We start from the raw sequence: 12,554 nt of genomic DNA, 5'->3' as shown, positions 1-12,554 counted from the left end.
AACAGAACACATTGGAGTTAATATTGGGAAACAGAAGCATTCATGCCTTAAGTCTAAAACCCAGGTCTCTCAAGCTATACCCACCAACACATTTCATTTCTTCCAGCTGAGGCTTCCCAACTCGTATTTCAAGGATTTCAGAACAGAAATTGTATTTGAACAATTATTTACATCAGTTGCAACGAAACCATCTCTAGCGATTTGTACAGATGCCTTCAATGTTTAACTCATTTCTCTAGCCTCTGCTCTCACTGGCAAGTATTCATTGCAGGTGTCAGTTGGAAAACCTAACAAGGATGCATTGAAATCTATAATGGAGGACATCATAATGTTTAAAACAAAGACCATCTCTTGAAATGTTACATTTTAAATTGCCTAACTCCTACATGTTATTGCCTGGCCCAGATGACTGTGCTGCTCAACTTCTGGATTTCATATGAATAGAGGATATTTGAATCTCTTTCTTCATTTACATCATTCCTCCAAAAATTCACTTCCAAAACTCTCACAGCAAGCAATGCATTAATTATCACTCCTCATAGTTGTGCACAGTTTTAAAAAGCAGCCTTTTTTAATAATTATCTCCAGAGATATTTTTTTAATTTAAGCCTACTCCCTTCATCTCTGCCTAATTACCCACAGTGTGCCAATAATTTACTATTTTAAGACCACTATTTTTTTTTCCTAGTGTATCTGCTATGAAGCAAGATAAAAAAGCTTGAGAAAAAAAAACCTGAAGAGACACAGCAGAGGCCCACATCCTTGATTAGAATCACATAGGTCTGTACTTCTGATTGACAAAATAAGAACAAATCTCTACAGAATTTGCGTTAGACATCCCTAATTTAAATAAGCCAGTACCACATTATCTCCAGAACACCAAAAATTCACATCCACTATGTGGTGCCCATTTAAGGAATTCAGAAGCACTATCAAAGCAATGCTTTTGTATCACTAAAAAGTTAAAGGCATTGACTGAAAGAACTAGGATACTGCATGTAAATTTTGAAACATCAATAAAGAACATTATATTTTGGTTCCTTACTGCTTGCCAGTAAACATCAATGCTGATGTTTAAGGCTGGTAAAACATCGTTGAATTTACCAGGATAGGGAGGAGAACAACTGTTCTAAAAGCAAGGACATTAAACAGTATTCATGTGGAATGGCATAAACAGTGTCCTAACAATGATAGCGACCCAATCCATCAGAAATTTAAATCACAAGGAAGCTTAAGAGTCTCACTATAATAACCTCAAAAAAACCCTCAGCCTTGAAAAATCTTGCATAATGAGGAAGACAAAATGGCCAAATAATCACTATGTCAAAACTATTTGCATCTTTGGAATGACATAACTTCATCACGTAAGTGGTAACACTGCTGCAGCCAAACCTGAAATCTACATGCAGAGCTAATCATGATTTCTTGCTAAAACTAGTGATGAGTATAGTGCTTTATTATTGAGACATGTGAAACATGATTTTTTGCTTACACCCATCAGCTTCAAGCAAGAAAACATGCAGATGATTCTAATGACATCAACTTCCTTTGATACCAAGATAATCACCTAATACAATAGTCTGGGAACAAAGAACCACTATTTCTTCAATGCTTTAACACTGAGGTTAAGCAGCAACTTGAAACCAGAGCTATTAAAGAGAAAAAAACAAGAGTTCTCTGCTCCTTTGGAAACACTTTAAAATATTAACATCTTACTAGCAACACCCCTCAGCTTAGCTTTGCTTTTCACTTTTGTCTAAATTTAAATATAACTTTATCAGGAGCATGGATCTCACCATACACACATTGCTGACAAAGTGGAGCCTGGTAGTACATCAGCAGCAGAGCACAGCCAACTCAAATTTGCCGGTTTGCAGGGAAAAAAAAATCTATATGTCTGTTACAACTGAAAACACTTCAGAATGCTTGTGCTGTCACAATTAAAACATAGCTGCTAAAACCACAAAATCAACACAAATATCCTAAAACAGGAGGCCTTATCCTTGAATTGAGTCTGACCTACCCATTGAACTTTATTCTGAAGATTTCAGAACTATTTCATTAGTAAGAATTGAACACGAGGTACTTTTTTTTTTTTTTTTTAGTGGAGAGGTGCATGTCAGATTGGTAACTGAGATTGCTTTAAATGGCAGGAAGGTGGAAAAAAACCGCATATTGTTCACACTGTTAAGCAGTCTTATGTATTTCAAGGTATAACCCTGTCATAAAACATCAGGCATAAGACCCCTCCTTTCATGTTGTTAACAGTAGGAATTTCATTTAGATAGTGACGTAGCTCACAGATGATACAAGTAGAAGAACTTGCAAACAAACTGAGAGATGGCACAGAAGATTTCTGATTTGTGATCCATATGGAAAATTCACTGTGCTTTTTAAGGCTCTAATTAAGCTAAACAGAGAAGTGTGTTACGACACCAATATTTAGTCACTTTCTGATATCAGGCTACTTCAAGGCTTTTTCATGAGAAGTCTAGTGGGAAATGTAGCAAATAAGATACGAATTCTCATTTTGCAGAATAAATACCTAAACAAAATCAGAAGTTCTAATTACATGTTAAAAACTGTTTGTGTTTGCATTATTAATGTTGCTTAAAGACCATAAATAACATTAAATAAAACATAGTTGCAGAAAAAATAAATTAAAATCAATTAAAATTAACAACTAAATTCACAAAGTAAATCAGCACACAAACCATTATCTCCATTAAGTGATGGTCTAATACTAAGCAATCTTCCACCAGACACCCCTACACTCATAAGAATTAAAAAAAATAATCTATTAATTAGCAAAGCATCATCATTATTGCAGTTTATTTCTTAAAAGCAAAAAAGAAATGCAGCACTGAAACTAACAATCTGCTCCCACTTGGTTTTCCTTAAAAAAACCTGAAATAATCATTCAACTACCTGGTGCAACACAAACTTCCATGAAATTAAATATTAATGCAGCACCAAACCAGAAGCAAAATTACCTTAGAAGCAAAGAAAGCTAACAACATAAGGTGGCTACTTATTTCCTAGATCACTAGATCACAATCTCTTCAGTGAAACAGTCTGTTCTGACAAAGCAAAACAAGATTGATCATAACTTTCAGAGGCTGCTTTAGATACTAGTGAAGAATGGATACTTAAAAACATTTATATATACTTTTCAGCAGGACATCTTTAACCTGTGTATATGCAGACCTCAATAAACATAAAAGCTGGTACAGCAGCATCACAAGCAAGATACAGACGAGCTGAAAAGAGGTATGTTGAGGCTGCAGGCTGAGTTATCAGGCACACATGGGTACAGACGATGGAACAAAGTTCCACTCTTGGAACAGACACTGTTATCAGGCCCCTTCACAAAGCCACAAGTATCTAAGTGCGTATGTGCCCTACTACTTTCTTCCTAAAGAAAGTCAGTTCATATCAACAGAGGGCTGAACCTCTGTTGTTCTATGTTCTTCCATGTAGCTGTAAAGTGCTTCTGTCTGACCTGAATCTGCAACCAAGATTGCGACACCTGCAAGTCAGGTGGCCCGGGAAACAATCAAGATGGATCTCACTCACTATCCTTTTCCTAGTAGCCTGTGACACGTTTTGGTTTCCAGATTTTATTACTTCTTAGAATAAACAAGAGACCAAACTTTAATTGAGATAAATGCAGCTATGGGAGAGAAAAAAACCACTTTTATATATCCTCTGCAGAACACTAGCTCTTCCACTGTAGTCTGGATTCAGTAAGAAAGAAGTTTGTCTGCAGATAAAATAAATAAGTCCACAACTCAGAAAAACATTGATAAGTAGGAAGGAGAAAGCCTACCTAGTGAGATGATAGACTCCAACACCAGGAGTGCTTAAAGTGCTTAAATGTAGTGAGAAAATAATGCACTAGGGAGAGACATTTCAGTTTGTCCAGAATGTCTGCTTCTCGTGTTGGGTGAAGCATTTTGGAAAGGCAGCCAAAGATGCAACAGAAGAGGTATTCTCACATCCCTGATGGTATTGGCTGTAGCCACAACACAAATTTGCAAAGGCAGAGAATGACCATGACAGAAACAAGTATGTCCTATAGTAGATGCAAACAAAGAATTAACATTTCAAATTGGTTAAAGCATAAATAGTTTCAGAATGCACAAGCCCAGTGACTGGTCTCCCAGCAGCACAGTGAATGTTTAAATGCTAAAAAACCTGGGACTACCTTAGGTCCTGCATAACATTAAGTATTGTTCAGACTAATTGATGTTTTGCCATTTCAGTGAACTGTTAAACATAATTAAGATTCAAAATACATGACAGAATTTATGAAAGAGTGAAAATTACAGCACAAAGAGCCACTAAAGAATACTCGCAAATTACAAGTGGAAAGAGTTTCTGTTTCAAAATTGATTAAATATTATTTGGAAAAATAATATAGTATTGAAGTAACTAGTTCTCACTTGGTGCAATCCCCCCTATTATTTCACTTACCAGCTCAATGACCAAACTTGGACAACACAAGAAATCAAAAAGGCAGTTGAACACAGAAGGTCCTCCACAAAACCAAGATTATGTATGTCAGTGCACAGCTTAAATAAAAATCTGACAGCCTCACAGGTTTCAGTCAGCAGAGGTGATGTACACAAGTCACAAACCCTTACTCAATCAGTCTAGTCAAAAATATCGGTTAGAGATTGCTCTCCTCTTAATGAAGCTTGGGACTTAACCTACACTGTCTGACAATCCTCTGTCAATCGATACATCAGACTGTGGAAGTACCCCCCATTACCTGGAAAAGGGCTATGGCTTCATTGGGTATTAAAGTACTCCCACCAATGAAGAGCTACAAACCAAAACCAGGTCAAATAATTACATTCACAAGCTACTCAACTCTGCTAAATAGTTAGATGTAATGTTCTGTAATTAATACAAATAAGATGTAAAAGTAAAGAGCTTTTCTTTGACTAATATTTAGAAAGTTTCACAAGACATGCATTAAAATATCTCCAGCGGCACTTCCATTTCTGACATAGGTTCAAACACTACTACAAAGTAAAGTCATGTCAGATAAGGTTTGAGGCAGTTTACAGGACTCCAGCAGTTCCTTACGTCCCACACAAACTTAAGGCATAAATGATCCTGCCTTGAGGCCCTGTGCAAGACTTCGAAGTCTCAAGTTCAATATCAAACATACTTCACCATTTCTGTGAAAAAAAAAAAAGGATTCTAACTAATGTCACAAGCATGTAGTTCAGCTACACAACACTAACTAGCAAATCAGAAATAGCATAGTAATCCTACAATTAAGATAGATGCAAGATTTATTTTGGGGCAATCATCATAATCTAAACAAACATCTGTAGAGAAAAGCAAGTGAACTGAACAGCATCTTTTCACACAGCAAGTAGTCACTGCCCTACACTTCAGAAGCTCCCAGATAAGCTCTGCAGATGTTACTGGATGCACAATTACTGTTTTATTCCTTGCATACTACACCCACTGTGGAACCGAAGAAAATCACATCAAGCAAAAAGCCACACACACGTGTTAGATAAGATAAGTAAAAATAAGCTGCAGGCACAGCAGAAGCCATTCCATATTAATAAGTCAATTTTAGACAATCCTAATTCACAACTAAAAAACCGAAAAATTACACAAGATGAAATTCAAAAAAGCAACTTTCAGTGGCCTTCAAAGGAAGAAACTTCTTGCAGGAGCAGGAAAAGGAAACTTCTTCAAACAGATTTATGGAGGCACAACAAGCCAGAAAGTCATCTGGAGACAACAGCACAAGAAAACGAAGTACAAGAGTACTTCAGAAGCATGTAGTGTGCAATCAAAATACAGCATCAGCATAAGATCTAATACAACACAGACACGGGAAAGCAGGGCTTATAACTTCATCAGAGGCAGAGAAGAATTTAAGTGCTATCTGTCACAAAGGGAGAAAAGTATTTCTCTGCCGCAAGACTTACTTAAAACTGCTAGAATTTAAGACAAAAAATTAAGTTCCTTTGAGTTTATAAATAGTAAAGCTGTCAAAGGCAAGGAACCTGTAGAGTATTTGATTGTTTTACCAGAAAGTAAATTTCATTTAACAAGATTCACAAAAGGAACAGATGTAAGACTGAAGAGGAAGGGAGAAGAAGATCAGTTTCACAGAAAGTAGCAGGTACAAGGACATACAGAAGAGAGGCCTGCAAGACAGCACATGCGAAAGAAATGAAATAGAAAGCAGTTACTTCATGTGTGGAACTTCTACAGTTCTGCTAAGCTGCAAACAAGTCACTTTTCATCATGCAACAGTTCTTTCCCCTTGTACAACTCCCTATTTTCTCTTGAGTAAGTGCAGTTTCCCCAGTGCAAAATACTTCTCTAGAAAGTTAAAGCACAAATGAAAGCTGCATAGGTTTTTCAACCCTTAAAAAGCAGAGGACCTGTCCTTTCTAAGCCACACACAGGAAGTTCTAACAGATGAAACGTAAGTGCGAACACCTCAAAAAGCATTTTAAGTGGCTACAAAAGTACAAGATCTACAGATCTAACTTATCTCATCATTCCAAACATTTTAGAGCAGCGCCACACAAACTACACTCAGTGACAGAAAAACATGCTGCAAGCATCACACTTCACAAGCCATAGCACAGTATCACAATTAAAGGACCACAAACCCTACAGTGAAGAACAAAATTCAGTATTTCTTAGGAGGGTCTAGTTCAGTGATAGCATTCAGTAGTGACCTACCTGCTTCTCCTAGAATTAAGAAAAAACTTTTTATACCAAATAAGATTTTATTATGAGTTTAAAATGTATGAATTGTACAAGCCGATTAATACTGATCATATAGAGGTACCAGAAACATTTGGCAAGAGACTGAAAATCTGATTAGAAAAAAATAATCACATGCTCTGTGTCTGAGAAAACATACATCAAAACATACAATGCCAGGCAAAGGAGATAAACAGTCCAGATCTCTAACTTTGCCCTGAGGACACAGTTTCCCACCTGAAAACTAAACTGGACAGAAGAGATCATACATTATTTCTCTGCAGTTTTTTCTTCTCACCTCCATTCCCTATATTCATACCTTTCAACACCTAATCTTTTTGTCTTCCTTTCTCATTCATGGAGGCCCTACCTACTAATGCAATTAATTCAATCTGATATATGATATCCTAGTCCATACTTCTCGACCCTGTTCCAGCCCTCACCTGCATATCTCTCCCAAGGATCTAAAACAGGCAAAAGTAGTACTCTCAGACAGGCCTTTGCCTCTTGTGTTCTCATTTCTAGTATATGACTGCTAAATTAACTTTTGTATTAATACATCATTCATAAAATCTCAGGGCTAGCTGCCAGCTACTAGAGCTCGAACTCTGAAAAGTATGCTGGAAAGCAGGCAGAATTTAATCATTTTTGGAGTAAGCTCCTGATCTTTCATTTACAACTCTTACCAGAAAAATGTAATTATTTTTTCTTTTTTACTCACTTGGCCACAGACTGGATAACTTTAGAAGATGTATCCTTAATATTAGTGAAAAATCGCTCTGTTCCACCCCTCAGAATATCAAAGAACCCTCCATAAGTCTGGTCACACTCCGCAACGGTCAGGCCTAGAGTAGTTGAATAAAAATAATGGTAGTTTAAATCATATCCTGGAATGGGCTCCATACTAACACAAGTTGCCTACAAAGCTGAAAATGAGTGCACATACAGGTTACATGTTGCTGTAAGGCGCAGAGTTCTAAAGTTCTTTTTAACTATGACCTATCCAAAAAGTAGTACTACCTGTGGTCAGGAGGTACTAGTAAACTACTTAATACATTGTTTAATTGCCTGCATTTAAGAGAAAACAAGGTAAAAAAAATTCTGAAAGTAAAGTTTTGATTTCATATTGCCAGTGCAGCAAGATACCATTTTTTTAGTATTAGTCTCTTAAACTGTAGCTCATCTTTAGCAAATCTACTTAAGCATCTCCAATAGAGACATTTTAATGTTGGGCTTCAAAGGCAACTGGCATAATTTACTTCTTAAGCACAACACCCCAACAAAAATTTCTTATTCATACAACTGCATATAACAAAGCACTCATTCTGCTCAAAACAGCAGTCCAGACAACCTTAGGATAATAATCCTATTAGGAAGATGGACTCTACCACAGAAATCAATATACAGATAATGTTACTGCAATAAATATCACACAGTTTCAAAAGTTTCCCTGGGACATTAACACACTTCGCCTTATTGGCAATTTCAGCATAGGTAATACCAATCAAGAAATATCAAGCTGAAAATAAAACCAAGTACATTATGAAATATTCTCTTGGTATCTTCTACACTAAACTTAAACATTCCATATTCTCACATTATATAGAACAGCATGGGTGCAAAAATTGCCTTTTAATAAGAAATTATATGCAAAGAAGCCTATCAAGTTTCTCATTTCCTTTCCTGCATTAAATGCAGCTATTTTTGACCGAATAAGCTCTGGAATTATCTAATTTTATAGAATGGGTATATCAGCTTTAATTGTGTCAATCTGGAAACATAAAAGGCCCAACAAAAAAACAAGACGGTGCTTGTGACTATTTACCTAAAAAATTAAGACAATCAACTACAATCACCATCAAAATAGTTCCCTTCTGAGTTGATACACAGCAGCATACAATGCTGTAAACAAAGCAATTCCACAGATCATTTTATGAAAGGCTGTTGAGGATCTGTCATTTCTGCTGTTCTACTGACAGAAAAATGGGTTCCTTTGAGCAACAACTTGCTCTTTGGGAAGAGGGGGCCATGTCTGGCAAACAGGGTGGGTGCTAAGCACAGTGAAACTATTAGCTAAAAACTGCTTCACAAGCAATGCATTGTGGGCTGGCATCTACCAACATTTTCTGATGGAGGGTAAGGAAACATCTCTATTTGAACATGCATCCACTTGTACACAGTAAAGCTACTGAGGTGAGTATTGTCTCATTGTGACACATTAGAACCAGACTCTGCCCTCTCAACCCTTGGTTCCTGAGCCATAGGGTTAGTCTCATTTTTTATGTGGGACCTCATATTTTGGCTTACTCAATTTAGTACTGCTAGTCCAACTACTGTTTTTCCTCACATGGCACCACAACTGCTCCTCACCATTAACACCTTATGGCAACCACCTCCTGAAATCCTCCCTGCAAAATCCTTCCATGATTAGCTGGGCTCAAGGCAGTACCAGCTATGGCTATTTCTGAAAGTACTGGAGTCTGACAAAAAACGGAGTTTAGGCTGCTGCTTTTTCTCTTTAAGACACGAGCCTTTTGGAAGATATGCTTCAAACTACCATGGCGATTGTCAAAAGCCTTTTTGCAGGGGAGAGAGGAGGAGGAAGAGGCAGACCACAGATGCTTACAGAAGTATTTCTTCCTCATACAGGCTTTTCGCACGCTAAAATAAATACACATAAGGTTAGTGACTTCCTAGCACTAATGAACTCCTGTGGTCTATAGTCAAAATTCCTGCTATTGCTTCTGCATTTCGTTATTGGTCTATCTCAAACATTAAACACCAACAAACCCGCTTTGTATTAAAGTTATAACAAAAGCCACAGAATGGCTGCTATCTTTTTAAGTTGTAACATATCTGATCTTAATTAGTTCTTCTTGGAAAGTAAAGACATCTACCACTTTCTTACACCAAAGATGCAACAGTGTGCACAGGCTCAGGCTATCTTCTGATTTCAGTAACTTCTGCCACAAAGTAATGAGGTTTCAGTTAATTTTCTCAGAAGTGATGCATTTGAACAGTGTAAATTTAAATTCCTTTTAAACTCTCCTCTTTACACAAGACACTTTCAAACACCACTGCCTCATTGAAGAAGAAAGTTTTAGGTTTTACATAAGCCATTTTTATTCGTCACAACCTGAAGACTACTTTTTGTACAATTCTTGTTCTTAATAACATTATTGCTTATCGTAACCACCAGTTATATGAAGTTGTAGTCTATTTATTTCAACTCTCCCACCTCTACAGGCCAATAATGTATTTTGGTTTCAATTATTTCACACAGGAAAACAAATTTTATCTTCGCTAGCAATGAACTTGAGAAATTCACACTTGCATGTATCAACATACAACGGAACCCTGTGCAAAATAAAACGAGTTCAGAAAGTAATATAAACGCAAAATAGCTAGTACTTATGCAAAGCATTTAAAATCCTCAAATGATTTTTTTCCCCACATGCAATACATGCAACTAGTTTTACATTACAATGAAATCTCTTTCTGCACTTACCTGCATTGTACATATTGTTGAGCTGTCCTGCAGGCTTGGAACCCTGTGAAACTGAGGTCACAGATGCCCGAGGCTGAGCATTGTTTCCATAGCCTCCATTTTGTTCCAAGAGCTGAAGAGATTAATACTTACTATGAGTACTTTCTTGCCAATTTAGCCAACGTGATATGCTTCATAAATTACTTTTACTTGGCGAGAACAAGCAAGTCATCAGTTACTGAACCACAGGAGAAACTAAGGAATTTAAGATAAGCTACTTGATTCACTTGTGGTATTGTGCAAATCAAGCACTGAACAGAAGACACCTAAGTGGGTTTCCAATTAGCATAGGCAGAGCCCTTGTATACTAAATTTTTCTGTGCAAGTTAATTAAGATTAAATGCAGCGTGTCAAACAGAGCACTTGTGTACCAAAGAATGATACAAGATCATGAGAAGTTTTTCAACAAGCAGTAAGAACTATAACTAATAACCTTTAATCTCATGCAAGCTTTACACGTTTTAAAGCTTTATGCTTTGTGTGTATTTTCAAGGATCCTACAAGTGATATAGATCGATTCAACTGAACTTCAAAACAGGTTAGTGTGGAATTTTAAAAAAACTAAGGAACAATAGGCCTGCTCTGGCATCTGTTATTGAACTCACACTAACTGGGTAAGAGAGGAGAGAAGGGAGAGACAGGAAACCTAATCAGTAATGCTCCTTATGACATATCTCTACCTCTGTGATGGGGGATTTAGGATTCACGTTCCTAGCTGCTGCAATCTCCTGCAGTTGATTTACAAGTTCAGTGATTGACAATCTCTCCTCTGGATTCACCTTCAAAGTGGAGCCTGAAAAAGGAGATTCAGACAATGTAACAAACTCTTCAGAGCTTTTCTCTAGCAGAGATTAGTAAATGCTTCACTACACTCCAGTGAAATAAGCAATCAAACGTGAACTGCTAAACTCGTATCCAGATATCATTCTCATAATAGGTATATATGAAAAAAACCACCATTTAAGGTTAAGAGTATTTTGAAGACTATACTTTAGGATCTGTTAATTAATAACCTCAGAAGTAACTTTATATCTAATACTGTTTGGATGAGAGGCACATTTCTGTCAGTGTTAATTAGTTTCTAGCAATTATTAATTTTGAAATTGAATTTCTAAACCAAATCCAAAGAAAACTCAAAACAGTAGGTCAGATACTAAGCAAGACAGGCAACAGCACTAATAAGCCAAAAATTTCATTTAAAATTTCCAAGTTTTGATAACAGATTAAAATTTAATAAAACAAGAAGTTGTGGCAGTTAACCTTTTTTTCCATCATTATGTCAAAAAAATTCAATTATCAGTAATACATGAATGTCAATAATAAGACGCATCCATAACAATACCAAATTAAATAACATTGTAAACTTACGAATGAGATCATGAAACACAGAATAACGTGTATCATTTTGTGGGATGATATATTTCCCATTGACTATGCGAAGTTTAGCTCCATCTTCAAACGGGTGTTGCCTAAAGCACAGCAAGTACAGGATACAGCCCAGAGCCTATACAGAGATAAAGGCAGAAATATTTCATAGAATCATGGAATCATTTAGGCTGGAAAATACACTTAGGTTAACAGCTGAACTTGATCTTTTTCTTTCAGAAAAAAATGCAACCAAAGGTATTTGGGTTCAGCATTTATTTTCTGAAGATCATTAGACTTAGTTAGAAAATGCAGAGAAAGCAGCTGGCCAAGCCTAGAAACCTCTGATCTTACAATTAATACCTAACCACATTCCCACTGTGCAGTCTATGCAGTTGATAACTAATGTTTCACCTGTGTTGCTGTTCTAAGCAAGGCGTTTCTATTTCCTTTCATATTTTAAGCTCACACAGTGACAAGCACACAAACTGCAACTATGTGTGTTACCCTACCCACTTTCTTGGGAAAGCTGCTTATCCTAACCACAAACTACAAGCTCAGTTATGCTTCCTGAGATAGCACCACATTCGATCGCCAAATACTTTGCATATTTGCATTGAGCCCAGAGTGTAAAAGAGATAACACAGAAAATGTTCCAATGAAAGCACGGGAAATGGAACAGATCTTGCAAAGACACATCAGGAAGCAAACACTATGTTAATACTAACACATACAGAGTTATTCTAAGCAAAAAATACACTGGAACTGCCTTTTTGAGTGAGGCTTTTGTTAAATGCATTTCTAGCTTTGTGTTTAGCTGGATTGACTCAGACTGCCAGTATTTAACACAAGCGAAGTGAGTAAATGGTCAGAAAAATGTTTTCTTCTT

At 36.7% G+C, this 12,554-nt stretch overlaps 1 protein-coding gene across 1 annotated transcript in view; it reads right to left on the bottom strand.

Annotated features, from left to right (window-relative positions):
• The window catches only part of GAK (cyclin G associated kinase), a 68,634-nt gene that overhangs the window by 37,857 nt on the left and 18,223 nt on the right, over positions 1-12,554 (bottom strand). Inside the window, exons 8-11 of the mRNA XM_054053853.1 lie at positions 11,669-11,804; positions 10,981-11,093; positions 10,262-10,373; positions 7,475-7,598 (exon numbers count right to left, since the gene is read on the bottom strand). Of these exons, the coding sequence (XP_053909828.1) occupies positions 7,475-7,598; positions 10,262-10,373; positions 10,981-11,093; positions 11,669-11,804 (485 nt within the window). The remainder of the gene's footprint in view (positions 1-7,474; positions 7,599-10,261; positions 10,374-10,980; positions 11,094-11,668; positions 11,805-12,554) is intronic.

This window comes from Cuculus canorus, chromosome Z (genome assembly GCF_017976375.1).
Source record: "Cuculus canorus isolate bCucCan1 chromosome Z, bCucCan1.pri, whole genome shotgun sequence".
Lineage (NCBI taxonomy): Eukaryota > Metazoa > Chordata > Aves > Cuculiformes > Cuculidae > Cuculus > Cuculus canorus.
This window is presented reverse-complemented; position numbering and strand designations above follow the sequence as displayed.